The sequence below is a fragment of the Stegostoma tigrinum genome, chromosome 7 (assembly GCF_030684315.1).
Source record: "Stegostoma tigrinum isolate sSteTig4 chromosome 7, sSteTig4.hap1, whole genome shotgun sequence".
NCBI classification, from domain to species: Eukaryota; Metazoa; Chordata; class Chondrichthyes; order Orectolobiformes; family Stegostomatidae; genus Stegostoma; species Stegostoma tigrinum.
The window spans coordinates 83865862-83883572 of record NC_081360.1 but is presented as its reverse complement, the minus strand read 5'-3'; the positions used below and the strand labels follow the sequence as shown (position 1 = coordinate 83883572).

General features: G+C 41.6%; 1 protein-coding gene across 4 annotated transcripts in view; it reads right to left on the bottom strand.

Annotated features, from left to right (window-relative positions):
- Window positions 1–17711, bottom strand: part of mbd6 (methyl-CpG binding domain protein 6) — a 241174-nt gene that overhangs the window by 33088 nt on the left and 190375 nt on the right. For 2 of the 4 annotated variants that reach the window (XR_007247962.2, XM_048534947.2), the window contains exons 8-9: window positions 5234–5445; window positions 944–2164 (exon numbers count right to left, since the gene is read on the bottom strand). Coding sequence is in view for 3 of the 4 variants with exons in the window: in XM_048534947.2 (XP_048390904.1) it covers window positions 944–2164; window positions 5234–5445 (1433 nt within the window). In the remaining variant the exon portion in view is untranslated. Of the gene's footprint in view, window positions 1–931; window positions 2165–5233; window positions 5446–17711 lie in introns of all 4 variants that reach the window. The other 2 variants (XM_059647456.1, XM_048534949.2) reach the window with 1 other exon arrangement.

Sequence of the window (17711 nt, the reverse complement as noted above, 5' to 3'; positions counted from 1 at the left end):
TCCAGAACTCTTACTCTTGCTTCCATTACTTCCAGACTAAACGGTTCATATACACTCCCCTTTATAGCTTGACCAAAACTTCAATGTCACTGCCTGCCATGCTCTGTGTTTACGTTTGCTCATCTTTGACTTTCATCCTCAAACTATCCATTCCTGATGCACTGAATTCAAAATCCTCATTTATACATCCCTTCACCACCTAGGCCTAAATTGTAATCTGCAGCACTCAATGAAATGCCCCTGATCAATGTACTCTCCGCCACTGCCGCACTACTTGCAGAGCCTTCAACAATCTGATCTGCTGCGTTCCTCCAGCCCCATACTGTTATCTCCGACTCCAACAGTGGCAGTTTTTACTATCTCTTGAATAGTCTTGGTCCTTTGTTTTACATACTCTTCCTTTCAAAACATTTTTGCTATTAGCTTTTATTCATTTTTGAGTTTTTGCTGTGTGCGTTCCATTTCTTTTCTGTGAATTTCTTGAGATATTTTATTAAAAGGTTCATATGCAATTCAAAGTTATCAGCGTTATTATTCTTTCATTTTTGGTACATAAAAAGAGTAAATAAATATTTAATAATATTACATTTGATATATGTTAAATAACGAATGCTGGCATTAAATTTAACTTGGCCTAAATTGCAATCAGAGAGTGGTAATGTTTCCTGATATTGGTATGCGACAGGATCATTTAAGGCACTAAAGGCTTTTCAACTATCAATTTCTTTGTAAAGAAATTCAGCAAAAGAAACATTAGTTAGCTTGGTTTCAAATTAAAAAGAGAGTCATCAATTGAATTCGATACATTCTCCTTACAAATCAATTGTTTGTTTATTTTTTACAATTTTCCTCCAACTATCGGCTACTGCAGAAAATTCATTGTCAATTACGTACCACAGCGAAAATTGACAAGTACAAATCTTTTTCTTACTGTATCATTTACCTTTCCCTCTTCAGAGTTTTGCTGACAGGAATTGTGGACTTCATCTTCTCTCACCAACTTTCCTGGCCATGAAGGAAATCCTTTTATTTGACTCCAGACCAAGTCACCAACATTAAACGTCCTTGGTCTATAGTGTATTAATTCATTAGATGGAGAATCTGGAATCTTCAAATCATCATCGCTGCTGATACTTTTAGTGTCTGACGGACTTGGGGCACATCCATTAATGTTTTCTGAACTATAATCTCCATTGTATTGAATATATTCATGTGCCAAAGAACCTGGCATTCCTTCCAAACTAGTCGAGGAGCTTGGAGATTGCTCCTCTATGGCAAGCTCCTGTTTGGGGGTCGTCAGCAACTCACCAAAGTTCCTGTTCTGTTGAGACCGGTTTCCATTGATGTGTGTGCATCTTTCCAAAGTATTCTCTAGTCTTTCTTTAATGTTTACAATGTGTCTTTTTTGACTATTAAACTTAAAACCATCCTCAAGAAATCTTTTGTCCAACTGGCAGTTTTTCTGCTGTAATATTCCATCAGTCTGCTCTCCATGAAAAGAGGGTATCCTGTCCACAGAAGGACTATGATTTACCTGCCCCGAGTGTTCTAGAAATTTCTCACATTTCCACACTGTTGCATCGCCAGCTGCAAGTTGCTCAGTTTCCCATTGTTTTTTAGGTGTGTTGCGACCTGGTGATTTGAAGTACTCAAATCCTTCCCCTTCAGGAGTAATTTTTGCTTGTTCAGTACTTTTCCTCAACTTCACACCTCTGGCATGTCTACTTGCAAGGATGTTTTGACTATGGAGCCGGCTGTCAATCTCCATGCTGGAAAGTCTTTTCCCATGAATCACTGCATTGACTGCATTGGAAAGATTCACAGGATTTGCAATGGAGGCAGTAAAGGCACTCATGGCACTCAGAGCTGGGATTGGGCTCATTTGAGAAGTACTACTCATCGCTGTCGTGATCACAACCTGCATTCCTTTGCTTGCAGCATCTACCACAGCTTTATATATAGCATCAACAGAAGGGTCATGGGGACCCACAGTGGGGGCTTCTTCTCTGCCATGCTGACCTTGAACCTGTTCTACTTGATGCTGGTCACCAGACAGATCATGGAAAGGGGGAAGGGCAGTTTGGGATCCCTCAGACAGCAATATTGCTCCTGGATGGGAGTTTACTGGAGCATTTGAAAGAGACACATCTTGGACTGGAGTCACCTGCAGGAAGAAATTTGAATCAACAGCCACATTATTTTTCTCTTTCGTAATTTGTCAAAACAAACATTAGTTTTATATTTCACTAAACCAATTAAAACTATACTTCAAAGAGAAGAAAGCAAAAAATAACCTGAATAGTCATTTCAGCAAAATAGTTAAGGCAGCTAAAGATATATTTGGACTAAATACTCTCCAATCGTTGTGTATCTTTTCCTCAGTGATTTAGTATATTTGCATTGGTCTGAGAAGTTAATAAATTCTGAAGATTTTTTTTTTTTCAACAGAGAGAAGTAATTCAATTTCCTACACCATTGCAGAGTTAAAACATATCTTCATCAGTAAAGCTTTTGCAATTTGACATGTCCAGAATTTACCTACCCCACAGATGAAAATATTAATTTTCTTTATTTAAGCTCAAGTTTCCTCTGTAAACACCACTATCACAGGTTAAATACTCAAGAATTAGAAGACACTAATTCAAGATAATTGGCAATAAAACAAACCCTAACACAACAATGAACTCTGATGCAGTGCATGCTAAGATCCTGGAATGTACTAACTGCAAACAGATGGAAAACAAATTCAATCATAGCTTTTGATAGATACCCAAAATGAAACAAAGGACTGGGTTACAGAGAAATTGTGGGCAGTGGTACCAGCTGAGTTGGTCTTGCAGAGACATATGCTTGCAAATAGGCGTCTTGCTGTTCAAAACTTTGTTACAGAATCAGTTTTTTGTCCTCAACATTGAGAACTTCATTTCTCACTGTCATCATATTTTCCCAACTGGCTAGCCATCGACCATGTCTCTGCAAGACCAACTCAGCTGGTACCACTGCCCACATTTTCTTTGTAACCCAGTCCTTTGCTCTTCTGGGTCTCCAACCTGGATAGCACTCCCTGACGTCTCAGGGCACGCTCCATTGGTCGTGACTTCATGAAGTCAGCCACAGGCAAGTACCAGCCACACCACATCGTTATATTTCTCTGATTCAGTTATAATACTGTTCTCAACTTATAAGCTGTGATTTGTACAACATCATCTCCATTAATGTACGCAGCTGCAAGAATATTTTGCATACAGGGACAAACACTCACCTGAGGGATTGGACCAAGGTAAATGTCAGAACTCTGAGCTTGTTCTCAGTGCCTCCTTGGATTCTCAAATCCTGACTGCCTTGACTTTTTTGTGCTCTGCCACCTTTCTCAGAGCTTCAAGGCTCACAGATCTTGTGTGGTGCTTTTTTGTCTAGCACAAGCAGACAGCTTGTCATGATTGGCAGCAGTGATCAGTCAAAAAGGTGGACATGTTGCTGTATGGGATTATACCGAATCAACCTCACATCTGAAGCATCTGCTAGCAGCGTACATAGATAATGTACTTCAAATCAAATGGGCTGCATCTCAAGGGGAGTAAGTCTTTGGTCAGGTCAAGGGGGACTGCCACAGTCAGTCAAGGGCAGAGGATGATCTTAGACAAGGATGCAGTCAGTTGGCTCCTCAGGACGGCTTGGCTCAGGGGTTCTGTATCACAACAGTCTGAGGATTGGGCCACAGTCAGCTTGGTCCAGTTCAACCAGTTAGGGGAATCTGCAGTCAGCCAGTTGGGCGCTGTAGAAAGATCAGTTAAGAACCTGGTGACTAATAAGTTTATATGTCTGCTCAAAATGGATCCGTAGGGGTGTGCCCTGGTCAGTCCTACCATGTGCTCAAAGCAAATGGGCACACATAATTGTGAAGTGAGGGAAGTGACTATATAATGGTGGAAGACTATTGCGCATTGGAGGACATGGGTTACTGTGGGAGGGAGATCATCGACGATCAAAAATATTCTGATTTAGATGGAGCGAGGATGACAATGTAACATGACGATTGAAATGGCTTAGTTATAGGCCTGGGGCTCACAAGGTAATGTTGGCAAATGAAGATATCAATGAAAGCGTGCTGTGCTATGTACAAGAGGAGCAAGCAATGAGGATGTCTGATGGACTCTGAACAGCAAGAGAATGGCACCAGTTCTGAGCAGGAGAAACCGCAGCTTCTGTATGTTAGCATGTCATTGTGCTGCATGCAACTAACCACGGAGAATTAATTGACACTGAGTTCAATACATGTGAGCTAGATACAGTGAGCGTGCATGAATTGTAAATTTATTGTTTCTCAAAAGGCAAGTGGTTCCCATCTGCTGCCAGAAGCAAATACAGCTTTTGTCAGTTTTATTCTGTAAAAGCGAATAAAGGATAAATTGAAGGGTTTCAACTTATATCTTTCCCATACATGATAGTCCCACATTGAACAATGAGATGATGTTTATATTTATTATTAGCAACTGATTGATTCACTTTATTGTGAATATGCCAGGCATTAAGACACTAGGCCTTAAGGCTTGTCTTTTTAACATTTAGTCCCATTCGCATTATTTAATGCTCTGACCTGCTTGATTCTTGCACTTGAATTCTCCATCCATCACTTTCCTAGTTTCTTTCTCTTCTGTCTCCCTGTGCAGGTTCCCAACTCCCTTCTATTTTAATTTAAACACTCCTGAACTGCACCAGCAAATACTCCACCTTGGACATCAGTTCTGTTCCTGCACAGCCGTAACCTGTCCAATTTGCACTGGTCACACTTCCCTTGGAATTGGTCCCAATGTCCCAGAAATCTGAAACTTTCCCTCCTTGCGACATCTCTCCAACCATAAATTCATCTGATTGGCCTGCTATTTCTACTAATAACCAACATATGGCACAGGTGGAGTTATGACTTCCTTCGAAGGTCTGGGAGAAGATCCCAACCTGAAACTTCGGCTTTCCTGCTCCTCTGATGCTGCATTCCTCCAGCTCTACACTGTGTTATAACATGGCACTGGTATCTGCTTTAAAGGTCCTACTTCTTGACTTGCTTCCTACATCTCCAAGGTAAATGTCAGTAGGGAGATATAATGATATCAAACACAAATAAAATGCTTCCCATTCACTTCTCTTGAAGAACATCTTTCACGTGGTAGTTGAAAAATGTAGTATTTCAGACATTGACAGATGCAAAATTAAAACAGGATGTGTATATGCTTACCTGAAAGTTTTGGAAAACGCATGCCATAGGGTTTTGAGTGTTACTGGGTCCAGAAAATGAAGGAGGACCTTGAAACCCCTGAAGGCCCCGAGTCCCTTGCAGACCTTGTAAAAGTTGATGATTCTGAGGAAACATCTGATTGCTATTGATTAAGGTCTGGAGACGACTTAACTGTGGATTGTTCAAACTGTTGCTGAATGAAGGTACATCACCTGAACGAAATACAATAAGGAGTTGATCAGTGATGGAATCTAGGTATTTGTTATGCATTTGCAGCATACCTTTGTCACAAATACTTAGAATGACTTTTTTGAGGAATAAAAGGAAAAAGATGTCAATAGTAAATTTATATATTAAAATCACTAGCCCTGAACAGCATCTTGTAACACATTAGAGAGCAAACACACCAAATCACGACAAATCAATTAAGCATTTTTCGCACATTACGCTGATGAGAAAATAGCAGTCTGGTTATATGTTATTAGCAACGTAAAGAAACCTAACTATGGTAAGATATTCTGCATTTGCTGGCAGTAATCATACAAAATGCTATTATGCAGTAATCAAGGGACTAGATTTAACTTATTTTTTTCTTGGTTCATATTTGTCAGCATTGACACCCATAATTAAACAGAATAAAACTTTTGCTTTGCAAGTAATTTAACAAACCCTCTCAGTTTTCTCTGCCATTTGGCTTATTTGGTAGTGATATTGTTTTGGGGCCAAAGACAAGTACTTCAATATTGGGCACTAATTTACGTCACTGGGAGGATCCTCATAAAGACATTGAGCACTAATGCTTGAACTATGCCAGTCCTGTGGAGGACAAAGGCAGATCATAATATTCCTGATTTAAAAGATATTATAAAAAGGAAGATCACTTCACTATATTGGCTAAATATATTACAGAAATTGAGAATAACAGTTCATTTAATGCATTGACACTTTAAAAATAATGATCATAATCCATTTAAAAATCAGAGCAGGTGGCACAGAAGTGTAGCCAGATTCAAATACCAAACGCCAGTGAGCATAAGGATTAAGATTCTAGAGATCACAGCAGTGCCCTCCAGGGGTCAGTAGCAAGGCCACTGCCTTTTAGAGAAGGGGGGTGGGTCCAGGTAGGATGCTCTTCGGAAGGTCAGTGTGGACTTGATGGGCTGAATAGCCTGCTTCCACACTAAGGATTCTAGGATTCTACAAACATTTTAAGACATCTGGTGGGCAAAAAAGACGTTATATAAATGCATGTTTTTTTAAAACTGTTTCTTCCCAAGATCATGAATGTTTACTTGCAACACTGAAATAGACAGATAAGACACTGGCTTGGATAGTCCCGCTCTCCGGATCTGGTATCTCAGCATTCTACCAATTGACCCAAAGCACTCCATCACCCACCTGATTCATTTAGCACCCTGCCGGTTACCTGCCTGGCACCCAAGCTTCACGCTCGTTCACTGAACATTGTACTGCCTTTGTCAAAATGACAGAGAGATGTAAGAGCTGCAAATTTCAGAATATGACAACTGCCTCCGATGAAAAGAAGAGCATCGTTTCCCTATCATACTTGTTCTATGCTTTGATGGACCTATAAGAATGGAAGTATGAATCTGCATTTCTGAAGGAGTCCTGATTAATATCTTCAGCCAGAAATGCAAAGGTTTTTGTGCAACAAAAGGCAGGAGAGGAATTACCATTCCTCAGAACATCCAACCTATTATTTATCATCTTAAGCTAAAGGGCAATATCTGGAACAATGTAATATTGTAACACAGTTTGGATCAAGTTATTTTATTGAACTAAACAAGGTTCTTAGAGGACTTGGATGCAGGAATGTAGCTACAGAAAGTCTAGGACCAGAGACCCTTTGGTCCAACCAGTCAATGCTGGCCATAATCTCAAACTACAGTCATACCACCTGCCTACTCCGTGCAAAACTTTCCAATTCACGTACCTATCCAAGTGTCTTTTAAATGTTATAATTGTACCCACATCCACCAATTCCTTAGTAAGTTCAATCCATATGCGAACCACCTGTTGTTTACATAAAATAGACCCTCACGTCTGTTTTAAATTTCTCTCCTCCCAACTGAAAAATGGGTCCCCCAGTCTTGAAATCCTCCATCCTAGAGGGAACATTACTACTGTTAACTCTATCTACATCCCTCATGATTTTATGAACTTCTATAAAGTCACCTCTCAAACTCCTACACTCCAGTGAAAAAAACTCAGCCCTCTCCAGCATAATATCCTTCCTATAATTGGATGACCAGAACTGGACACTGTAATTATAGAACAGAGAACTGTACAGCACAGTACAGGCCTTTTGGTGCACGATAGAACATAGAACAGTACAGCACAGAACAGACCCTTCAGTCCACAACGTTGTGCTGACCATTGATCCTCATGTATGCACCCTCAAATTTCTGTGACCATATGCATGTCCAGCAGTCTCTTAAATGTCCCCAATGACCTTGCTTCCACAACTGCTGCTGGCAACGCATTCCATGCTCTCACAACTCTCTGTGTAAAGAACCCGCCTCTGACATCCCCTCTATACTTTGCTCCAACCAGCTTAAAACTATGACCCCTCGTGTTAGCCATTTCTGCCCTGGGAAATAGTCTCTGGCTATCAACTCTATCTATGCCTCTCATTATCTTGTATACCTCAATTAGGTCCCCTCTCCTCCTTCTTTTCTCCAATGAAAAGAGACCAAGCTCAGTCAACCTCTCTTCATAAGATAAGCCCTCCAGTCCAGGTAGCATCCTGGTAAACCTCCTCTGAACCCTCTCCAAAGCATCCACATCTTTCCTATAATACGGCGACCAGAACTGGACGCAGTATTCCAAGTGTGGTCTAACCAAAGTTTTATAGAGCTGCAACAAGATCTCACGACTCTTAAACTCAATCCCCCTGTTAATGAAAGCCAAAACACCATATGCTTTCTTAACAACCCTGTCCACTTGGGTGACCATTTTAAGGGATCTATGTATCTGCACACCAAGATCCCTCTGTTCCTCCATACTGCCAAGAATCCTATCCTTAATCCTGTACTCAGCTTTCAAATTCGACCTTCCAAAATGCATCACCTCGCATTTATCCAGGTTAAACTCCATCTGCCATCTCTCAGCCCATCTCTGCATCCTGTCAATGTCCCGCTGCAGCCTACAACAGCCCTCTATACTGTCAACGACACCTCCGACCTTTGTGTCGTCTGCAAACTTGCTGACCCATCCTTCAATCCCCTCATCCATGTCATTAATAAAAACTACAAACAGTAGAGGCCCAAGGACAGAGCCCTGTGGAACCCCACTCACCACTGACTTCCAGGCAGAATATTTTCCTTCTACTACCACTCACTGTCTTCTGTTGGCCAGCCAGTTCTGTATCCAAGCAGCTAAGTTCCCATGTATCCCATTCCTCCTGACCTTCTGAATGAGCCTACCATGGGGAACCTTATCAAATGCCTTACTGAAGTCCATATACACCACATCCACAGCTCGACCCTCATCAACTTTTCTAGTCACATCCTCAAAAAAACTCGATAATGTTTGTGAGGCATGACCTACCCCTCACAAAGCCGTGTTGACTGTATTTGATCAAGCCATGCTCTTCCAGATGGTCACAAATCCTATCCCTCAGAATCCTTTCTAACACCTTGCAGACGACAGACGTGAGACGTACTGCTCTGTAATTGCCGGGGTTTTCCCTATTTCCTTTCTTGAAGAGAGGAATTACATTTGCCTCTCTCCAGTCCTCAGGTACGACTCCAGTGGAGAGCGAGGATGCAAAGATCTTCGCAAGTGGCGAAGCAATTGCATTTCTCGCTTCCCAAAGCAGCCAAGGACAAATCTGGTCCGGGCCGGGCGATTTGTCAATCTTAATGTTTGACAAAATTTTCAGCACATCAGCCTCCTCTATCTCTATCCATTCCAGCATGCACACCTGCTCTTCAAAGGTTTCATTCACTACAAAGTTCGTTTCTTTCGTAAAGACAGAAGCAAAAAACGATGTTGTGCCAAACTTTTACCCTAATCCTAAGGTCTATCTAACCTCCACCCCGACCGTTTCCTATCATCCATATGCCTATCCAATAGCTGCATAAATGCTCCTAATGAGGCCGACTCCACTACTCTCTCGGGTAATGCATTCCACGCCCCTACCACTCTGAGTAAAGAACCTACCTCTGACGTCTCCCCTATACCTATCTCCACTCACTTTAAAATTATGCCCCATCGTAATAGCTACCTCCACCCTCGGAAAAAGTCTCTGGCTGTCTACTCTATCTATACCTCTGATCACTTTGTATACCTCTATCAAGTCACCTCTCACCCTTTGTCAATTTAAAGAGAAAAGCCCGAGCTCTCTCAACCTTTCTTTGTAAGACCTTCCATACATTCCAGGCAACAGCCTGGTAAAATCTCCTCTGCACCTTTTCCAACACCTCCACATCGTTCCTGTAAGGAGGTGACCGAAACTGGACACAATACTCCAGGTGTGGCCGAACCAGGGTTTTGTATAGCTGGAGCGTAACTTCATGGCTCTTGAATTCAATCTCTCTAATAATGACTGCTAACACACCGTACGCCTTCTAAACAACTCTATCCACCTGGGTGGCAGCTTTTTTCTAACTGTGAACATGAACCCCAAGGTTCCTCTGCTCCTCCATACTGCCAAGAATCTTTCCGTTATCCCTGTATTCTGCGTTCAAGTTTTTCCTCTCAAAATGAATCACCTTACACTTTTCAGGGTTAAACTCCATCTGCCACTTCTCAGCCCTGCTCTGTATCCTGTCAATGTCCTCAATGTCCCTTTGTAACCTAGAACAGCCCTCCGCACTGTCCACAATGTGACCCACCTTCGTATCGTCCGCGAACTTGCTAATCCACCCTTCCACTCCTACATCCAAACCATTTACAAAAACTACAAATAGAAGAGGACCCAGAACAGATCCTTGTGGTACACCACTTGTAACTGAGCACCATGTTGAATATTTTCCGTCCACTACCACCCTTTGTCTAAGGGTCAGCTAATTCTGAATCCAACCTGCCACATTTGCCCCTATCCCATGCCTCCTTACCTTCTGCCTGAGCCTACCATGGGGAACTTTACCAAACACCTTACTTAAATCCATGGCTACCAAATCCACTGCTCTATCTTCATCCATGTGCTGGTCACCTCCTCAAAGAATTCAAAAAGGTTTGTGAGGCATGATCTCCCCTTTACAAATCCTGGCTGACTATCACAAATCAATCTGTGTTTTTCCAGGTGATCATAAATCCAATCTCTCAAACCCTTTTCCAATAATTTGCCCACCAGTGACCTAAGACTAACTGGCCTGCAATTCCTGGGGTTATCCCTATTCCCTTTTTTGAGCAAGGGAATGACATTTGCCTCTCTGCACTCTTCTGGCACTATACCAGTGGACAGTGAGGAAAAAAGATCATTGCCAAAGGCCCTGTGATTTCTTCCCTCGCTTCCCATAGAATCCTTGGATAAATCCCATCAGACCAGGGGGACTTATCTAACTTCAGCTTCTTAGCACATCTTCCTTACTAATATCGACGCCCTCTAGCCTACCAGCCTGTTTCACACTGTCGTCCTCGACAACCAGGTCCCTCAGTTGTGAATATCGAAGAAAAGTATTCATTAAAGGACCTCTCTTATTTCTTTCGGCTCCGTGCACAAATTCCCTTTACAATCCTTGATTGGCCCTCTCTCTGGTCATTCTCTTATTCCTCACAAACATGTAAAAAGCCTTGGAGTTTTACATAATCCTATCTACAAAGGTTTTCTCATGCCCCTTTATAGCTCACCTTAGCTCTTTTTTCAGCTCCTTCCTGGATAACTTTTATCCGTCTAGAGACTTTTCCGTTCCTTATTTCCTAAACCTTATATAAGCATCCTGCTTCCTCTTAACCAGTTGTTCGACCTCTGTTGAGAACCAAGGCTCCCTCACGTGACCGCATCTTCCCTGCCTGCTGGGGCAAATGTATCGAGCACACGTACAATGCGTTCCTTAAACCATCTCCACATTTCAATAGAGATAATGGAAACTACAGATGCTGGAGAATCCAAGATAACAAAGTGTGAAGACAGCACAGCCTGCTGTGTTCATCCAGCTTCACAATTTGTTATCTCCACATTTCAATATTCCTCTTCCCTGACAGCATCTATTCCCAATTTATGTTACCCAGTTCTTGCCTAAGAGAATTATAATTACCCTTCCCCACTTATAAACCTTACCCTGCTGTATGTACCTATCCTTTTCCATGACTAATGCAGAAGTAACAGAGTTATGATCGCTACCGCCAAAATGCTCTCCTACCAACAGGTCTAACATTTGGCCTGGTTCATCGCCAAGCACCAAATCCAAACCGGCCTCTCTGAGTGTTGGTCTATTTACATACCATGTCAGGGATCCTTCCTGAATGCACTGGACAAAATCCACTCCATCTAAACTATTACAACTGAAATGTTTCCAATCAATACTTAGAAAGTTGAAGTCATGCATGACTACAACTCTGTGACCTCCAGTAGTCTTCAGATTCTGTAGACATATCATTCTCGAACTGCCTTTCAGGAGCTGCTATAGTAGCCCTGACTAGCAATGCCACTCCCCAACCTCTTTTTCCTCTCTCCCTATTTCTTTTAAAGCATCTAAATCCCGGAACTTCCAACAACTATTCCTCTCCCTGAGAGGACAGTTCTCACGAATGTTCTGTACAACCTCAATGTGGATACCTAGCTCTTATATTCAAAGGAATGAGCAATGAAAACAAGTGTGCCAAATGCTTTTTTAACCACCCTGTCTACATGCGATGCAAACTTCAAAAGAATTAGTCCCTGAACATCGAGGTCCCTCTGTTCTACCCAAGGCCCTACCATTAATTGCACAAGCTCTATAAGTTGTACCAAAATGCAATACATGGCATTTACCCAGATTGAATGCCATCTGCCATTTTTCAGCCCATTGACCCATTTCATCAAGATCCTTTTGTAATCTTAGAAAATCATCTTCACTTTCCACTGTGCCACCAATTTTGGTATGCTCTGCAAACTTACTAACCATGCCTTCTGTATTCTCATCCAAATCATTTATATAAATGACAAAGAAAAGATGATCCAGAATCAATCCCTGTGGAACACCCGAAGTGACAAGACTCCAGTCTGTAAAGCCACCTTCCACCACCACACACAGTGTCCTGCCATTGAGCCAATTATGTATCCAACTGCAAGCTCACCTAGAATCCCATGTGACCTAACTTTACTAATTAGTCCATCATGCAGAACCAACACCATCCCAGTATGTCCTAAAGAACTGTAGAACATTAAGACACACTTGCACTCAACTTTTTATGAGTATATTAACCCTCAGAAAATTACGAGTTCCATCTAACTCTTGATAATATGTGAAAGTCTTGCTCCTTCAACACTACTTCCGTAAACTGCAAAATTATAAAATAATACTTCCCCTCCAAGGTCTATGTTTAATCAGCATGAATAAAAGAAACTAATAATATTGTCAACAATCAAGACATCTAAATATCACCATTTTTGCATTCTTGCAAATTTGATATCCATCAGCAAGTCTGACATTCAACACTGGGCACAATACTCAGTGCGACTGTACACCAAAGCCTTATATAAAAGTTCTTAGCTTTCCATTTAACTGACCTTGCAATTATTACAAAAATCTCATTTGCCTTCTCTGCAGATAGTACTCATAGTAGTCTTTCCTCTTGCATTACATTCATACATAAATATCAATTGTTCAGAGCCTTCAGGTTCTCCATGTTCCATGATCAGCAGGTGTAACAGGGAATGTTTGGTTCAATTTTGTCCAAATTCACAGCCCTTATCTAGCTTCTTAAAAAGGAACAGTCCCTAAAACCCGTTGAATTACCTTCTGTATCCATTTCTGAACCTGGTCATATTGAATATCAGCAATTTATGAGCCAATCGCTTGTTATTTTAAGTCAGTTGGCATCTTTTCATTTCCTGCTTATTGTTAATTCCGGAAACATTTTATCATTTAAAACTTTATCACTTTATCTGCGCCCTCAGAATCTGATACATTTTAATAAGGCAATGTTATATTCTTCTAAACCACAGCGTCAGAAACTTTTTCCTGCTGTGATCCCATTTCAGTATGTGAGAACAGTCATGACACTTCATGACAGCAAAGGTCAGGGTTGGGGTGTTAGTTCAGTGCCCAGGGAGATAATCATTAAGTGAAGGTGCCTGCTAGAGAAGGGGAGCATATTGGTGCCTGGACAGAGCTCCATAGTAGCCACTGCTGCCTTGGAGTTTGAGACTCACTTGGAGTCCTCACTCCCACTTTGGGAAGTCATGTCTAAACTCCAATGAGAACAGTCCCCATCCGCTCAAACTATCCTCTTAAGACATCACCTTACTTAATCACCCCAGGATTCAAACTAGTGAACATTCCCCAAGCTGTCTTCAATATGGCTTATTATTTCCCTAATTTAACAGACTTTTTTGAATAAAAACCATTGAATTATTAATAAAACTACGTATTAGCTCCAAAACCCCAAGTGAATTATTTTTGACAACCTCTCTCTGATGATTCAATTTAAAGCAAAATCTTGCACTGATATAGTGTCATTACTGTAGAATGAATCTGTCAAGCACTCAAACAAGATGTCTTTTTATCACACCTTTAACATAATTGGAAGAGCATGGCTTGCTGTGCCCAGAGCGGAAATTCTACAATAGCTACAATTCTGGCCTTTATCCGACAATCTGGCAACTATCCCAGGTCCCTAGAACATTCGTTTGAGGTCTGCATTATTAGTCCATTGATATGACCATTATATGCTACCTTCTTCTATTGCAGGACTATAGGAGAAAAGGATGCACAAGAGAACAGAATCAGAAGACTGTGGGCTGGAATTCTAGGGTGGACAATCAACGTAAGCATACAAATTCAGACCGACTTCGATAAAATAAAAAAAAATTACCAACTGTGGCATTGGGGGCGTCTAGCAATAAGATTAAGTGAGCAAGATTTGGTGCAAATAAAATGCCAAAGAACTTGGGCACTGGAAATCAGAAATTGCTGTAATAACTCTGCAAGTGTGGCACTATCTGTGGACAGAAATCAGAGCTAATGCTTCCAATCCAATAATTCTTCTTCAGAGCTCAAAATATGGTGCAGTTAGGCTAAAGGCAGCCAACTTTATTTGATAAACTTAAATTCTAAGATAGTGAATAACATAGGAAGTGATGACACTGGCAGAGTCGACAGTCTCAGCTGCTGAAAGACTAAGGCATCCATCCAATATTAGGGATGAAAGTAAGGAGTCTACGAGTGGATATGAAATTTGCAGTTCAACTTGAGGTGGAATAGGAAACCAAGGTTACGAACAGTCTGAATCAACCTGAAAAAGTGGTTGGGTCCAACAATGACTGCAACTTGATCAACATTCTGTGATAGAAAACTGTGATTTATCTCAGAATGGATGCTAGCAATGGAGTTTGAAAACATTAGAGTAACAGCAAAACGCCAGGAATGGTGGTGGAGGAGAGATACAGCTGGGTGTCATCTGCATACCTGTAGTTACTGAGCCTATGATAGCATGGGACTTCATTATTTAAGAGGCAGTTTATGTACGGGGCAGATAAAGAATGGAATCAGTTAAAAGCAGCCTCAGAGGTGGATAATGGAAAGGAAGAGAATGGTATGACTCAAAATATTTTCAAGCTTCAACAATGTTAGGAAGGAAAAGAAGGGTACTGATTAAGACCTCAGTTACTGAGGGTGGCAATTTTCATTTTGGTGAAAAGGGTTTCATGCTGAATGTCAAACAGAAACATAACTGGGGAACATTTAATGAAGAGAGTTATGGGAAAAATGGTCAGATTAGAAAGTGTCATGGACTAAGGATATGAAAAAAAGGTTGAAAGTGAAGCAGTAGTTTGCAAGGACTAGGGGAGAGGAGAGCAGAACCCCTTTAAGATCAAAGACGCCGTCTATGCGTTGAACCCCAGGAGATAGGAGGGATATTTAATGGATATTTTCCATCAATTTTTATTGTGGACAAGGAAATAGAGGCTAAAGAACTCAGGGAAATAAATATTGATGTTTTGAAAAAACAGTTCACGTTACAGGAGAGGAAGTGCTGGGGGTCTTAGAAAATACAAAGATGGATAAATCTTCAGGGCCTGATCTAATGGATCTCAGGGCTTTGTGGCAAGTTAGGGAGAAAATTGCGGGGCCTCTTGCAGAAATATTTGTATCATCTATAAATATGGGTGACATGCCAAGTGACAGGGGAGTAGCTAAGGTGGCACCTTTGTTTAAGGAGGAATGCAAGGAGAAGCCTGGGAATTACAGACCTACAAGTCTGACTTCGATGCTGGGTAAGTTGTTGGAAGTGATTCTGAAAGATCTAATTTATATAAATTAGGAGAGGTCAGGAATGATTCGTGATAGTCAGAGATAATGGGAACTGCAGATGCTGGACAATCCGAGATAACAAAGTGTGGAGCTGGATGAACACAGCAGGCCAAGCAGCATCTTAGGAGCACAAAAGCTGACATTTCGGGCCTAGACCCTTCATCAGAGAAGGGGGTTAGGGAGAGAGGGGAAGGCGGACCAAAGGTGGATAGAGGAGAAGATGGGTGGGGAGGTAGGGAGGTGATAGGTCATTCCGGGGAGGACGGACAGGTCAAGGGGGCGGGATGAGGTTCGTAGGTAGGAAATGGAAGTGCGGCTTGAGGTGGAAGGAGGGGATAGGCGAGAGGAAGAACAGGTTAGGCAGGCGGGGACGAGCTGGGCTGGTTTTGGGATGCAGTGGGGGAGGGGAGACTTTGAAGTTGGTGAAATCAACATTGATACCATGGGGCTGTAGGGTTCCCAAGCGGAATATGATTTGCTGTTCCTGCAACCTCTGGGTGGCATCATCACGGCACCGCAGGAAGCCCAGGATAGACATGTCGTCTAAGGAATTGGAGGGGGAGTTGAAATGGTTCATGACTGGGAGTTGCAGTTGTTTATTGCAAACCGAGCGTAGGTGTTCTGCAAAGTGGTCCCCAAGACTCCTATTAGTGATAGTCAGCATGGTTCTGTGCAAGAGAAATTGTGTCTCTCAAACTTGAGTTCGTTCTGAGAAAGTAATCAAGATGATTGACAAGGGCAGAGTGACAGACATTGTTTACTTGGACTTTAGTAAAGCTTTTGATAAGATTCCACATGGCAGACTAATCAGTCACGTTAGATCACATGGGATTCAGGGTGAACCTGCCAATTTGATACAAAGTAGGCTTAAAGACAGGAGATGTGAATGATGATGGAGGGGTGATTTTTCGGACTGCAGTTCTGTCACCAACGGTGTTTCACAGGGATTGGTGCCTGTCCGCTTATGTTTGTCACTTATACAAACGATTTAGTTCAGAACAGAAAATACATGATTAGTAAGTTTGCAGATGACACCAAGATTGGTGGTACAGTGGGCACTGCAGGATATTATCTAAGATTACAAAGAAATCTTGATCAATCGGGTCAGTGGGCTGAAGAGTGGCAAATGATGTTTTACTTGGATGAATGCAGCGTATTACATTTTGGTAACACAAAGACAAGACTTATACAATGAAAAGTAGGGCCTTGGGCAGTGCTGTAGAACTGAGACACCTAGGGGTTCAGTTACGTAATTCTTTGAAGTTTGCATCACATATAGATAAGGTGGTTAAGGAAAGCATTTAGCAGGCTTGCCTTGATTGCTCAGACCTTTGAATATAGGAGTTGGGACTTTATTCTGAGGTGGTACACAATATTGTAGTGGCCTCTTTGGGAGTACTGTGCCTAGTTCTGATCACCCTGTTATAGGAAGGATATTATTTGGCTGGAGAGAGCTCAGAACAGATGCACCAGGCGGTTGCTGGGAATGGAGGGTTTGAGTTATGAGGAGAGTTTGGATAAGCTGGGACTTTTTCATTGGAGCATCAGATGATGAGAGGTGACCTTACAGAGTTTTACAGAATAATGAAGGGTAAAGACAACGTGAATGGCAGGTGCCTTTTCCGAGAATGGGGGATTTCAAGACTAGGGGAATATTTTTAAGGAAAGAGAAGATAGATTAAAACAAGACATGATGTGCATTTTTTTTTAAAAACAGAGTAGTTTGTGAGTGGAATGAACTTCCAGAGGAAGTGGTAGATGCAGCTACAGTTAAAACATTTAAAAGACATTTATAAGTGTACAGGAATTGAAAAGGATTAGAGGACTATGGGCCAAACACAGGCAGAAGGAACGAGTTTAGTTTGGGATTATGGTTGGCATGAACTGATTGGACCAAAGGGTGGGTTTCTATGCTCTATGACTCCATGACAGAAGACTAGAACTTTCCTTCTCCAGTTAATACTGTTTTTGCTTCAGATCTCCAGCATCACAGTTCTTGGTTTTATGTTACTGTTGTGTGAAGAGTGGATGATGGCAGGCATTACAAAAAGGAG